Here is a 15,401-nt window from a genome sequence, read left to right as displayed (position 1 = left end):
GGTGTGCTTCAGGGAAACAGCAGAACAGGGAGAGATGACGACAACTTTGTGAAAGGGTCGGAGTAGGCCTTAGGGAAGGAAGTGAAGGTGACCTGTGGAAGCAGCTGGTCTCAACAAAGGGAACAGCTGATGAAGATGCCCACGGGGACAGGAGGGGATGAGTGTGACTGGACTGGGAGTGGGGGTGGGAGGGGAGAAGTCACGGGTGAGACTGTCACAGGGGAGACAAGGACAGACAAGGCTTCTGTCCGTGAGGACTTCAGAGGATTTCTTTGATAATTGTGCTAAGGATAAACCAAATCATAGTTCACAAAATAATATATTCCTTGGTAGCTAGATCTCTAATCCAATTACACATCCCGTTTTTCTCATAATGCAGTTTTTATCGGCATGTTATAACTTGGTCAGTTTACATGGGAACATTCCAGAAAGGCAACACTGGCCACAGATCTACCTGTTCCCCCTTCATTGGCCTCTTTCACATTCCGTTTTCTTCTTTCTAACCTAACAAGTATAATCTCAAAGATTGTCTCTAGTCTTCTGTTTTTAATATTTGACTGTATAGGAACCCCTAGTAAAAGTGATGGCTGTTTTATTTGGATGAAGTTGCCCACACCTATAATTCGAGCTCTTAAGTAGCAGAGGTGACAGAATTTTGTGAGGGTGAGGTCAGCCTGGGTTGCATAGTGAGGCCCGGTCTCAAAATATAACAAACAACATAAAATATAAGAAAGAATGAGAGTTGTTCTCAGTATTTCTTAGCAGGTGGCAGGGTGACATTTTCTTCAAAACACGATTACTTTTTGCCCTGACTGCCGAAAAACTCACTATGTAGACCGGACTGGCCTTAAACTCACAGAGATCCGCCTGCCTCTGCCTCCTGAGTGCTGGGATTAAAGGCGTGCGCTGCCACCTCTGATGGCTAGGTGACTATTAGATACTTAGCATCATTTTTACTTTAACTGTTTCTCTGGTGAGAAAAATCTGTATCAGTGACTTGTATTATTGCTATAACAAAAATACCCAATAAAAGCAACTTAAGGAGGGAAGGAAGGAAGGAGAGAAGGGAGGGAAGGAAAGAGGAAAAAAGGTTGGAAGGAATAAAGGAGGGGGAGAGGGAGGAAGGAAAGGTGGGCTGGCTTATTTTGGCTTACAGTTTGTAGGTATAGTCCGGCACGATGGAGAAGGGCTGGCAGCAGGGATGTGAGGTGACTGTTTACGTTGCATCCAGTCAGGAGGCAGAGAGATGAATGCGGTGCTCAACTCCTTTGTATTTGGTCCAGGAGTCCGGTTCATAGGATGGACTCGCCGCACTTAGAGTGGGACAGTCACTATCAACCATCACAACAGTTTTAAAGAATTAGCTTAGTTTCAATTCAAAGAAACATAAAATTCTGAACTTAAAGATACAGAAAGTCCCATAAAAGCAGCAGCACTGGGTGGAAAGCACTATAGGGTGTGTGCTGTGGGGATTTGAAGAGGTTAGGCAGTAGTCTTACTTCGAGTATCTTCTTGAGAACATGCTCTGTGCCTCAGCATAGGACAGGGAGTGTGGCACCTTATTGTTAGCCATGTGGCCCTCATCCAGAGGGATCCTCTGTAAAGGAGCACAGTCACTGACCTGAAGGATGCAGCCGATAGTACATCAGGAGAAGAGGATGGGGACAGCATCTTTCAGGTCAAGGAAGCAGCATCAGTGAAGCAATGCAGGGTATTTAACCAAGAAATGTCTCTTCTTTTTTTTCAACATATGTTTCTTTGAAAACTTTTGAACTGATAACTGCTTTCATGTGTTATCAAAATATTAATTACATAACAATCCCTAATTTCTAACTGCACAACCCACTATTTCTACAGTCTATTCATAGATGAACTAGGAAGATAATCTAATATTTGTCCAATTATATAGCAAAGGTAGTATGAAAAAAAAGCAAGAGAAATTTTATTAAAAATACCACTTTCTTCTAGTCACACTGAAATGAATGTATATATGATCCTGGCTAAATGCAGTTAGGAACTCAGCAAACTGCTCTGATTTGCTTTGTTTAGCCTGCAGGTCCCGGGCAACCTGTCTCCCCAGTTCTCAGACATTGTTCTTCAGTCTTGGAGACGATTATAAGGAGTGTCCCAGGTCTTCCGCAAGCTGTCTTCTTGATGGCCAAAGTGAAGTATTTGTCAGGTGATATATACTTTAGCTCTGAAAGTAACTGAGGAGTGTGGTCATGGTGTTGGCAGTGACAGATGGAAATGGGTCCTGTACTCCACTCCACGGAGCACAGTCACGTGCAGTGTGTATTATGTCTGTGAATGTGTGTTTCATCTGAAACTGAAAAAAAATGCCAAACCTGTTATCTTAGATCATTTCATCCCCGTGTTCATACAAGTGACTCCAATTAATTATTGTTAATCTTTTTCTTAAACAGTTTTCACTTGAAAACCTAACAGCAAGTAAGAGAGGCCATCCAAATATTAAAAATATATTGGAGAATAAATAGAAACATTAAAGTGTAGGATGTGTATGCTTTAGTGGACCAAGGGCATACTGGAAACACAATGCAGGCATTTATTTATGAAGCTTCAGATTCTTAGAATCTCTTGCAGTAGCAGCTATTAAGAGTGAAACCACGTTCAAGGACCCACTAGAGAGAGTAGTAGTTCATATCATTGGCACTACACATGAAGGCCTTTCTCAACCCCTTACCTCTATTATTGTAACAATATATTGGGGTCGGAGCTACAGATTGATAGAACCACTTGGTTTTGAGTCTAGCACCACTGACACACTTAAGTTTATCAGGCTTAGTGTTCTTATCCCCTTTTGCCATCGTTGTTCTAGGTATTAGGCATTACAGTAACAAAGATCCCAAAGTTACTGGTTTTGCTGATGGTTGGTTGCCAGACTTTGACAATATGTTTAGTAAATCATTGTGCTGTCTCTCAATAATCTGTCCGTTAATTTTCTACCTCTGAGGGGACAGTGGGTACTGTGAGGGTTCTGTAGGCTGAGTTCTTGTGAACTAGGAAACTGAATTCATCTCTGTTTTTTCTGTAGATAACAGGTAATGGTGAAGTACATTTAAACAGAAAATAATTTAGGACCCTTCCTCCCCCCATTCTTAGAAGGCTGGATGGGAAGTAGGCCTTGTTATATCTACTTAAAGGCAGTATTTGGGAACGGCACAAATGAGTCTGTATGGACTGCGTCCCAAGGCAGCAGCAGCACCTAGAGTCAAGGCTGAAGATGCTGTGCAGAGCCTCTGACAGCTCCGTCTTCCAGCCCAAGATTAACTTTACGATTCTTACACATTAATCTTAACCAATGCTTTAAAATTAAGTGGATTTTGTAAGACTTCCAGATACATAGCAGATGTTTTCCAAAATATTTAATATTTCAGTTGGTGTTTAAAGGCATTTTAATCTATGTCCCATGCTTTAAAATTTCAGGAATGTGTCATTGGCCTTCTTCCTATTTTACACACAGTCATGTAGCCCGGATTTAGAATGTGTCTTCTTTGTTAGTGTAAGTGATACCCCAGAATTCTAGGTTTATTAATGCATGTGTCTTTGTCCTAGTCACTTTTCTATTGCTATGATAAAACAGCAAGAGAAGGCAATTTATAGACGAAATGGTTTACGTGGCCTTAGGGGTCCAGAAGGATCCGATCTATTATGGTGGGGAAGTATGACAGCAAGTGCAGGCGCAGTGGCTGGAGCGAGAGGCTGGGATCAGTCTTCGCATGCGAACATGAAGCTCAGACTGTGAAACAGAAATGGCCCCTGCCCCCTCAGTGATGCATTTCCCCCAGCAAGGCCTCCATTTCTAAACCTCTGCAAACAGTGCCACCAGCTGGCCACCAAGGGCTCAAATGCTCAAGCCTCTGGGAGACAATTGTCATAGAAATGATGACAGTTCAAAGCCCTTTTAATGCAATCAGGAACAACTGTTTAGAAGGAAAATGAAGGTAGATTTTTAGTCCTGCTTGGAATAATGGGGACCAACTGGCATCCTTTATGTTTTCCCTGGCTTGCTGTGACCTGCTCTTGGTCTGACATAGAGGCCTGTCTTAGGTGACTCCAGGATGGGGGCATGGCTTCAAGAACAGAGGGTTTAAACAGCAGAACCATAGCTGCTTATAGCCTGGGTCCTGTCTGGGTTCTACCTCTAGGATGGGGGCATGGCTTCAAGAACAGAGGGTTTAAACAGTAGAACCATAGCTGCTTATAGCCTGGGTCCTGTCTGGGTTCTACCTCAAGGATGGGGGCATGGCTTCAAGAACAGAGGGTTTAAACAGTAGAACCATAGCTGCTTATAGCCTGGGTCCTGTCTGGGTTCTACCTCTGAACTCCGCAGCCTCACGGGCGCTGTTTCCCCCATTAGGTGACACCGAAGCCGCGTACAACAACCTGCAGCATTGCCTGGAGCGCAGCCCATCTCATGCAGAGGCCCACCTCTTGATGGCACAGGTGTATTTGTCTCAAGAAAAAGTCAAACTGTGTTCTCAGGCCCTGGAACTTTGTCTGAGCTATAATTTTAATGTAAGTATTCCAGATTAAAATGGTTAAGACATACCCTGTACTTTTAATGAATGTATACATGTTCAATTGGTTTACATCTGAATCTAAAATATTTTGCCAATAAATATTTTAATAGAATTTTGAAATTACAAGAAATGGGAGAAAAAGTTCAGGTGTCTTTGATAAAGATTAAAAATAAAGTGTGAATTGCCCCAACACAACCAGCACAATGTCAGACTACCTAGGCAGTAGGAACTGTAATCCTCGCGACTTAAGAGGCTGGCGACCAGGAGCTCCAGGCCAGCCTGGACAATATGGAAAACCTATTACAGCATACACACGCACGTGCACACATACACACACACACACACACACACACACACACACACACACACACACACCAAAGCAATAAAATAAATTTGTATGAATTTGGTAATTAATGATTAAGAATCAACTTCTAGACTTTGTAAGCCTCAGGGGTTTTTTTGTACAATTTATTGAGTAAGTACTTGTTACAATGAGAATTAAATATAGCAATTAGTATATATACAATAATTTTGAACCATGGACAATTGTGCAAGTACTTTTATGGGTAAGGTTAGTAAATGTTGCTGCCCATTTTTTTTCTTGAACTTTGCTTTTCTTTCTTTTCTCTCTTTCTCTCTTTTTTTTTTTTTGTTCCTTTTCTGCTTTTTTTTTTAGAGGTGGTATCTTTCTTTGTAAGTTAGGCTGGCCGGGAATTCACTTTGTAGACCAGGCTGTCTACAAACTTACAGCAGTCCTCCTGCCTCAGCGTCCTCAGACCTAGGAGTATAGGTGGGAACCACCACAACCTCTTAAAGTTGTTTTCTCGTAATCTCTTTTTAAGACTCATTATCAGGTAATACACATTAATTTTCAAAATGAATACTATGTGGTTTGCAGCTATAAAGACACTTCTTACTATTCATAAAATTTCAGTTAATTTTTCCTGAATGCTTTCAGCACTATTTAAGACTCGTAGAAGAAGCATCAAACTGGTGGTTCACTCCATTATTGAGGGAAAACTATTGAATGAGCTGGACAATTCAGATTCTAAGTAAGAGTCCAGAGCTAGCTTTGCTTTTCCTTAGGACAGTAGAGCTCTCAATGGAGGAGCAGCCGGTGCTGTGCCCATGCCCTGTGCACCAGTCTCAGGATGAGGAGTAAGGTCCATTCAGTTCCCAGGTGCACAGCCTCTCGCCACTGGAGGGCTAAGGCTCCTTTGTTCTTTGGTGGCTTCCATCCACCACTCTGGTAGCCGTCTCCTTTGGCTTCTCTTCATCTACTCTGTTAGCCCCTTCTGTGCTCTCTGTATAGCGGTTACAGCTGCGATACAAGTAGAAGATTCTTCACTTTGTGTTTAGGGGTAGTATGAAAAGGGAAGGCCAATATTTAAGGAAAGCACCTTTGTATTAAAAGTAGCTTTTAACATATTATTAAAAGTAAAACTTAGTATTAAAAGTAAAAGTAATAGAAATGTAGGGTTTTTTTCCGGAAATCTAAGAGACCTATCACTACTAGAGGAGCCTCAAATAAAGATATCTCTTTACTGAAAATTCAAATTTTATAATGTAATTGTTAGCCTGTAAAAAAAAAATCAGTTATTCAACCTCTTAGACCTCAGGAGGATGCTAGAGTTGCAAATTCCCTGGACATTAGAGTTAGCAAGATTAGGCTTCTACATGGTTGGTCAAGATGTACAGTATTTGGGTCTGGTTAATTTCAGTATGTGAGGGGTTTTTTTTTCTCTTTTTTAATTTGCAAGTCCTTTCTAATAAAATTTTAATTTAAAATTATGATGAGGAAGTGAATAAGTAAAAAGTCAGAAATAGACGTTGCGGATAGGATCACAAATGAGCTATGCTCAGGAATCCTGTATCATACTTGGTGGGTTGTTAATTCTGTTTTTCCAGTGTGTACACTCCAGAGAATTACTGCTAATTTTTTCCTCAGGTGAGAGACTACCCGTTATATCATTTAATCAAAGCACAGTCACAGAAGAAAATGGGAGAGGTAGCAGAAGCAATTAAAACTCTGCACATGGCAATGAACCTGCCAGGAATGAGGAAAAGCAGAGCCTCCTCGAAGTCAAAGCACAGAACTGAGGTTGATGCGAGCCATCGATTATCAATCTTTCTTGAGTTGGTGGAGGTTCACCGCTTAAATGGAGAACAGGTAAGTTAGCTCAGATTGGAGTTTGTGTGTGTGTGTGTGTGTGTGTGTGTGTGTGTGTGTGTGTGTACTACTTCCCTAATCTCCTGTGTAATATGTAATACATAGATTTGTAGTTCTATTTGAAAAACCTTCTACATATATGTATATAATATATACATAATATATATGTATATATTTAGCAACAGACTTTTTCCTTAGTTTTCAGTAAAGCATGTGCATTCTGCAAGTGCCTGGAAGTTAAATGTAATTTGTCTGGATGACTTTTCCAGTGTGTCTGCCTTGTTGACCACCATGAAATAAAGTCATACAATTTATGATTCTCTTCTGGAATAGTAGTGACTCTGTATAGCAACTGCTGTCATCCTGGTTGTAAGAAAATAATCACTTGACTAATATTTATAACCTCGACTGGTTTTCGTCTCCTTACACTTACAGACTTTACGTAAAAATCTATCAGTTTATTTTTGTAAATACCATGAATGTACTGACATCTCTTAGTCATTGTGTTTAGGTAGAAGAGCTTCCTCTCTGGGGTAATTTGTTTTGAAGGAGTCTTTAATTTTTTTCTTTACAGCACGAGGCAGCCAAGGTTTTGCAAGATGCCATCCATGAGTTTTCTGGAACGTGTGAAGAATTGCGTGTCACTATTGCTAATGCAGACCTGGCTCTGGCTCAAGGAGATACAGAGCGTGCGTTAAACATGCTTCGGAATGTCACAACGGACCAGCCTTATTTTACAGAGGCCAAAGAGAAAATGGCAGATATTTACCTGAAGCATAGGAAAGAGAAAATGTTATATATCACCTGTTACAGGTAAGTAGTTACAGGGAACCTTTCCCTCCTGAAATGAACACTCTCGTTTACACTCTATCTTTTCATGTCACAGATTTTTTATAGGTCTTTTCTTGGAGGTGATCCCCTTCTTCCTTCTGTTCATGACCCCTCTCACCAAGGCCTTTATTCTAAAACAGAACCATGGTTGCTTCTCTATGGCCTTGTAGTTTCTTAAATCCTCTCACCAAATGGTCCTTCTAGCTCTGACTCCTTTGCTTGGAGAAAGAAAAGACAAAAGTTAGATACACTCTATAATAGCAACATGTTATGGCACCAGTTCAGGGAGCAGACAGGCATATTTAATACTTGGTGTATCTATTGGAGAAGAGGGAAATTGTAAGTGAGTATGCTCTAAACTCTAGTGGACAGTACCTTTAATAGCTTTGTCGCACCGAGGCCCTTAGAGTTACTGGGATGTACCTACATACATGTTTCTGTTCTTTGTCACAAACAAAACAGTAGCCACACAGACATACTGTGTGTGACTGAGTAAGCGGACCGAGTCATTCTTCGCTTACTGAGTCAGTCTTTGCTTATCAGAATATCCTGTGGTCTAACCAGACATTACTCAAATGCTTGGTAAGAAGTATTCAGAGAAACCCGCAGCTTCTCTTGGGCCAGATTCATCTTTCTGTACTATTCCTATGAGAGCCCAGTGTGATGGCCTGTAGCACTCAGCAGTCTGAGCCAGGAGGATTGTTGTGAGTTTGAGAGCAGCCTGCGCTATGTAAGAGTTTCAGGTCAGTGAGGTTGTGTAGCAAAACTCTTATCTCCACAAACAAAACAGAAACCAAAAGGCTATGCTGTGCTATGATAATGAAAAGCATGGTTGGTTTCAGGAAAATCTGATAGATTAGCTAGGGGCATGTTTTGTTTGTTTGTTTGTTTGTTTGTTTAACTGGCTCTTTGGAGCCCATTTCCTATGGAGGGTTACCTTGCTCAGATTAGCTACAGGAGGAAGGCCTTTGTCCTTCCTTAATGGAATCCACCCTTAGCATCATCTATAAAGTTGAAATAGTGGTTAGCTTTATCTAGCAAATAATAGTTAGATAAGATATGCTTAAAGCTGAGCAGCAAGCCAGGTGCACACTTGTCATTGGAGCACTTGGGGGTAGGGTGAAGCCGGAAGATAGCAGCAATCTAATTGCTGCAATTAAGTAAACAGCAGATCCTTGGTATTCTTGAGGTAATTCGTCTAATAATTTTTACCTCGAAGAGAGCTCAGGTTGTATAGGAGGACAACACAATGTATTCCTCCTGTTAAGGAATCCCTCTAGACAATGGGAGCCTGTCTGTTCACTGTCTACCTTTACTCTCCTCCGTGTATGTCAGAAAATGGAAAGAGTCAATTAAAAGTACATTTGATGTAGCAGAAAATGTATGCACGCAGAGTGTGTGGTTTTTAGCAAGATATTGCTGGCAATATTCTAAAGGCTGCTGTACACTTGAGGCACATGAGCCAACATTATAACTAACAGGTTTGTAAATGTTACCAGTATTCAATATGCTAAGTAGGGTTGGTCTAATTTCCAGAGAAATTGCTGAAAGAATACCAAGCCCCCGGTCCTTTCTGCTCCTTGGTGATGCCTACATGAACATTCAAGAGGTAAAATTTCTAATTCTACTTAACTCAAATTTATTTAAAAAAAAAAAAAAAACAACATGTGGAACTCTATAATTAGTGTAACTTTCTGCTAAAGGGAATTTGGCTTTTTCATCATGTTTAATATTTGAGTTCTAGTGATTGCAATAAAAGGTTAGCTTCCACAATGTTTTCCACATAGAGACTTAGCTCAGCGATCTTCTTATCTGCAGTAGAGATGTTGCTAGAAGAGTGTCTGAAGTTTCCTCTAAACAGAAAGGTGGAGAGAGAGCTTCTGACAGTTATGATGCCTGCCAGGAAATGCAGAGTTGCTATAGTCAAAGAGTGTGGTCACTGTGGGTATGCCTGCAGTGATGAATATCCGGCCTACTTCTATCTTCCATCTAGAATGATTTACTTTTATGTCCTGCACTATATACTGTGTTAAAACAAAAGTATTCCAGGTCGGAAGGGGCTTCCTTATGGAAATGTTGCTCTTTAATGGGTCCAATTAACTTGTTTTTAATGTCTGTTGTTTGTGTCTGACAATATTAGCCTGAAGAAGCCATAGTGGCCTACGAGCAAGCATTAAATCAGAACCCAAAAGATGGAACACTGGCAAGAAAAATTGGGAAAGCACTTGTCAAAACTCACAATTACTCCAAGGTAATTGCTTCACAGTGCCAGAACATCTGCTGGACCAAGCTGATCCCGACCTGCTGTGGAGAAGTCTTCATTTTCTGCATCTTTGCTGATATTAAGCTCTACATTCGTGTGTGCAAACTGGTATTGGTGTCATGTCAGATTTTCCCAGAGACTTTCTTTCTTCAGTGTTGTATTTTACGAGGATTGTTTTGACCCGAGCATTTCTTTAAGCTTCTTTTCAATCTTTGCAACCAAATAATGGTCATAAAGTCACTAATATCACATTTCCTTTATCAAAGAATGTAGCATAATCATTTTCCTTTTGGCTGTGCCAGTTTTGTCATGCTGTAGCTTCAAGGAGGTTGTCTTTTTGTTTCTAATAGGGATAAAGTGCTTCCTTTGGTGTATTCTTGTATGTACAGCAACTAGAAATCCAACTAAAAAATGCAAATGCATTTAGGAAGGCTTACTGACCTCTAGAATAATCTCTAAACATATTTTACCAGCTATTGTTCATTATTCCTTTATTGTAAGAAAATGCTGGTTGCTATATGATCTGTGATTCTCTAAGAACAGCAACTTACTTCTCTGAAGCATAGATATATTCCTAAAATTCTTTATATGTTACTTCTGATTATCAGTATGCCTTATGCCTGGGATGTATGAAATTTCCTTGATTTTTTTTTAAGCCCTGACTGAAATGGACTTACTTTCTTTAGGCAATCACCTATTACGAAGCAGCTCTGAAGAGTGGGCAGCAGAATTGCCTTTGCTATGACCTGGCTGAGCTTCTACTAAGGCTGAAGTTGTATGAGAAAGCAGAGAAAGTTCTCCAGCATTCTCTAGCTCATGAACCTGGTATGAAAGTCATTCTTATTGGAAAAAAGTTTGCTTGAAAAATCTATTCCATTTATTTTTTAATACATAATTATATATTGATTTTCTTTATATTTTTACAGTGATTGGTAATACTAATTCACATATATTTTTATTCTTTCAGAACTCAACTCTGCCAAATGGGTGTGTTTTAAATCTAATAATAAATTTAATAAAAAAAAATAGTTCATTGTGTTATACTAGAACTTAATTTCTCAAAATTATATATACAAATTACAATTACTGGTATTTAAGCACATCAACACTTTTATAATTTTGGCCTTATAAAATTATTAATTTTTTAAAGAGTTCAAGCATCTTGAGAGGTTGCAGAGATAGCTCCATTGCTAACGTGCTTCCTCGAAGACCTGGGTTTGGATCCTTAGCACTGACATTTAAAAGAAAAATTTTAAGAAGCCCATCACCTTGTGAATGTAATCTTAGAAATGGGGAAGCAGAGACAATGTTTGAAAAAAAAAAAGCTGCACTTGAGAGAAAGATGCCATGTGACAGAGCTCAGGTGGAGGGGATTTTTATTGGAAAAGGGGGAAGGGAGAGGAGGGAGAGGAGAGACAAATAGTGCTTGACCTAAAGGTGCAGGATGTATCTGAAAATTTGTAGCAGATTGTAGCCTGTATTGTACGCTCCATAAATGATGCAACAGCTTACTTTTTTCTTATTTAGTGGCGTGGCATGCCTCCTTGTTTGGACTATTTATTGGACTTACTTGAAGTTTTACCTTGCATGCTAGTAGGTAATATTATTCTACAGGGTAATAGAGATGAGCCTAGATTAGAAACCAAACCTGTTAGCATTACTCTTTGGGCCCTTAATGATGGTGACTTATTAAAAATTAAAAAAAGCAGTTTCCTTCATAATCACATGCAGAGACTGTTCTATTTTAATGGCTTCAACAGACATTTTTATGGACTGAAAAATGACAGTTGCGATCTTGTTGTGACTGATGAGATTGCCTGCTAATAAGTGTCTAAAAACAAATGCCAATTACTGTTTGGTTCTCTGCATTGTCTTCTAGCCAATTACTATCCTAAATTTTTTTAAGGTTTTGCTATACTTTAACTATATAAAATTTTAAGTTATTTATTGTCAAAATCTTTTTTAAGAACAGTTTCTTTAATGTAGAGAAATATGGACAGGTATTAAAGATGATATCATCCCCTTTATATTCCATTCCTAGTAAATGAACTGTCAGCTCTCATGGAGGATGGGCGGTCCCAAGTCCTTCTAGCAAAAGTCTACTCTAAAATGGAAAGACCCAGCGATGCAATTGCCGCATTACAGCAGGTACGGTGTGTGTGACTGTGGGCCGAGGGTGGGAGATGGGCTGAAAATACTCCCTGTTGACCCGATAGTTCCAGAGCATGTGCCAAAAAAAATAAATAAAGATTCAGTCCCTAAGAAATGGTCCACATAAGACCCTGCAATTGTAATAGACAAAGATGCTCCACCATTTTATTTCTGCTACAGCTCAGCAACCCGGGAAAGTGGCACAGCTCGTGTGTGAGCGAGCTCAGTACTGAATATCTCCACTCACTTTCATCTCTCCTTTTTCCTGTACTCGGTGATTTTCAAAGCAGAAGTTTTGCATTTCTTTGGTTATTTTCTAAAGTAGTTAAATGATTTTCAGTCATTTTTCCACTTTCTTGTTTACTAACAATTTTTAATAAGAAAGTGAAAGTCATTATTCTATCAAGATGGTTATATGCCCTGTTTTGTGTCTATTAATGTGGTTTATTAAGGTAACTCTCAGATATTAATCAATCCTTATATTTATGAAAAATGTCAATAAATCAGGGTTCGAGTCTGCTTATTAAGCACTAAACAATAGGCATTCTCTCCTGCTTATTAATGTTCTCCAAGCCAGAAGTATGGATAAAAAAAAAATCTTTCCAATCTAGCAATGTGCTTGCATTCTTCCACAGGTGAAGAGCTCTCATTCGAAGATGCATGTGCTTAGCATGTTTCTGTACACTGACAGGTGATTTGCCCATCAGGAGACATTTAGGCAACTTCAAGGGCTTTTCATTCTGTTGCTATCATTTCTATGTTAGTTTTTTATCTTATAACAGAGATAATTCTTTACAATAGGTAGCTAGTTGCTGTGTTTTGTTTCCATCCCTTCTGAATAAATCATTAATTCCCAAGAGTAGAAAAACTAAGTTCAATAGCCTCATTGGGTTATGGTATGGCTTTTTCTTTACAAAAATATTTAATTAGTTCATAAGCTGTCAACATGCAATGTACTTGTTACTTATAATCTACCAATATTTCAATTTATTATTTTACTTCATTAATATAGTAAACATTTAGCATTTATAGTTATTTACTGATAGCATCTAGTGATCTTCTAATTGTTCTGTCACTGTTTCCTTTTGTGATTTTTTTTTTCCTGTGTTCATCCCTATAACATAGAAAAAGACTCAATATTGCAGTACTCTGGTTGGGCAGATACTGCCTGCTGGCTAATTTGCTAGTCGCTGCATGTTTGAGATCTTTATAAGGCTTACAGACCATCAGTGCTCATATTTATATTTATATCACACTGTAAAATTACATTCTTATATGACCTGTCGAAAAGCGCTTCTTTCCCTTTCCTGATTCTTTCTCCTTTTTCGATGCTTACTATTTTCTAGGCTCGTGAACTGCAGACTCGGATACTGAAGCGCGTTCAGATGGAGCAGCCAGATGCCGTTCCCTCCCAGAAGCACTTCGCAGCTGAAATTTGTGCAGAGATTGCAAAACACTCCGCTGCTCAGCGAGACTATGAAAAGGCAATTACATCTTATAAAGAGGCCCTGGTTCATTGTGAAACAGATAGTAAGGTCAGTGCTATTACAAAACTTGTAAGTACCTTTTATTCCAGGTGTCATCTAATTTACTTAGATGCAGAAGCCTCATAATATTATTAATAAAGATCATTTGACAATAAAAAACAGCAAAAAACAGGTTTTAGAAAATCAATACTGTTTCTGGAAAGCTTTCAGAGCGCATATGGGACTGGGGTAGAGCTCCACAGTATATTGCTTCCCTAGCATGTTCCAAGCTCTGGGCTCAGTCCCCAGTGGTAGAAAATCAAACAAAAAGCCTGGTGATGCCTTACCCTGGAGGGACTGCAGAGTTGGCACAATCAGTGACGTGCCTGCCACACAAACATAAGGACCCAGATTGACACCTTACACCACCACAAAGCTGTGTAAAACAGCTGGGCACAGCAGCACCCATCTCAACCCCACGGGTGAGTCAGAGCAGAAGGATCACGGGATTGCTAGAAAGTCAGCCTCTCTAAATTGGTGATCGGTGAGAGGCCATCTCTAACATGCAACAGAAAGTAACAGGGAAGTATACCTGATGTTGAACTCAGGCCTCCCTGCACACACCACCACACACACAAAATTTGTAGTGGAATAACCAATGTAAATGAAATCTGCAATTGCTTTATTTTAAATATTCATCTATGGTTTCATACTCAGTTTAAAGCTCCTTTTTAATCACGGCTATCTCAATCTAGTGTGATTCAGTTAGGTAAGCATGCTGTCCACTTCAGCATCTGTGGATGGTTCCCTGGTGCGGGGACTGAAGGTGACCGTAGTGACTCGGTGTTGTCACTGCTGGGATAGTCTTCAGTAAGGCATTCCAGGCAGGCACCCTGTCCAGCGGTGGCTAAGAGAGGAGGAACAGTAGCTCTGACTCAGAAGCCTATGTGGCCACTGTTAGTTGATCCCTTCTCACTTTACAATGAGACAGCAGGTTTAAAGAGCTTTGCCGTGGTCCTTTCAGAGAAGTCTGCACTGAAATGCGGTGTCCAGCTTTAGGGTCAGCAATGCCTTTTGTCTCCCTGTCTTTGAAGTGAGTTATCACCTGCTTTTCAGTCTTTTCCTGAGGGGTAGAGATGAATGTACCTATCGTTTACTGGGTCTATTGTGCATGACATTTTTATTGTGAGGAGTTTCAAACACGTGAAGTTTAATTTTATCCAGACATTTCATTCATTTTATTTTGAAGCCAGTTTCTGACTGTCTTGATTTCATTGCCTAGATAATGTTGGAACTGGCACAATTATACTTGGCCCAAGAAGACCTTGATGCCTCCCTACGGCACTGTGCACTGCTTCTCCAGAGGGACCAGGATAGTGAACCGGCCACCATGGTCAGTCTGGAGTTCTCTGCTCAAGCAGTTGGAATGTCTAAATTTACCATAGAACTATTACTAGATATGAGGTGCTATTCATTTTTGCTTATGGAAGAACAACCTATGGCTAACATGGGCGTGTCTCCCGACAAATACTGAAGATCATTCATTAGCCACACAGTTACAGGAGTGACAGCAAATTAGACTACACTCTGCTTTCCCTTGGGATCCTGAGGGGCATGTTGGATGGGTGTAGTTCTGTGGTCATCCTTCACGAGACCTGTTAATCCCTGAATTTGACATTCTGGGTTAATGTAAGATTCTAGTAGACTTCTGGAGTCACAGAAGCAGTAAATCGACAGATAGATAGATAGATAGATAGATAGATAGATAGATAGATAGATAGATAGATAGATAGATAGATACATAGATGATAGATAGATACATAGATAGATAGATGATGGATAGATGATAGATAGATAGATAGATAGATAGATAGATAGATAGATAGATAGATGATGGATAGATGATAGATAGATAGATAGATAGATAGATAGATAGATAGATAGATAGATAGACAGACAGATAGATGATGGATAGATGA

General features: G+C 39.7%; 1 protein-coding gene across 4 annotated transcripts in view; it reads left to right on the top strand.

Annotated features, from left to right (window-relative positions):
• Ttc21b (tetratricopeptide repeat domain 21B) overlaps nucleotides 1–15,401 on the top strand; it is a 60,145-nt gene that overhangs the window by 21,898 nt on the left and 22,846 nt on the right. For all 4 annotated transcript variants that reach the window (XM_013346035.2, XM_005346499.3, XM_026778302.1 and 1 more), the window contains 10 exons: nucleotides 2,050–2,179; nucleotides 4,379–4,536; nucleotides 6,490–6,711; nucleotides 7,286–7,524; nucleotides 9,079–9,151; nucleotides 9,683–9,793; nucleotides 10,492–10,630; nucleotides 11,847–11,953; nucleotides 13,303–13,491; nucleotides 14,705–14,815. In XM_013346035.2, coding sequence (XP_013201489.1) covers nucleotides 2,050–2,179; nucleotides 4,379–4,536; nucleotides 6,490–6,711; nucleotides 7,286–7,524; nucleotides 9,079–9,151; nucleotides 9,683–9,793; nucleotides 10,492–10,630; nucleotides 11,847–11,953; nucleotides 13,303–13,491; nucleotides 14,705–14,815 — 1,479 coding nt within the window. The remainder of the gene's footprint in view (nucleotides 1–2,049; nucleotides 2,180–4,378; nucleotides 4,537–6,489; nucleotides 6,712–7,285; nucleotides 7,525–9,078; nucleotides 9,152–9,682; nucleotides 9,794–10,491; nucleotides 10,631–11,846; nucleotides 11,954–13,302; nucleotides 13,492–14,704; nucleotides 14,816–15,401) is intronic.

Source organism: Microtus ochrogaster, chromosome 4 (genome assembly GCF_000317375.1).
Source record: "Microtus ochrogaster isolate Prairie Vole_2 chromosome 4, MicOch1.0, whole genome shotgun sequence".
Lineage (NCBI taxonomy): Eukaryota > Metazoa > Chordata > Mammalia > Rodentia > Cricetidae > Microtus > Microtus ochrogaster.
This window is presented reverse-complemented; position numbering and strand designations above follow the sequence as displayed.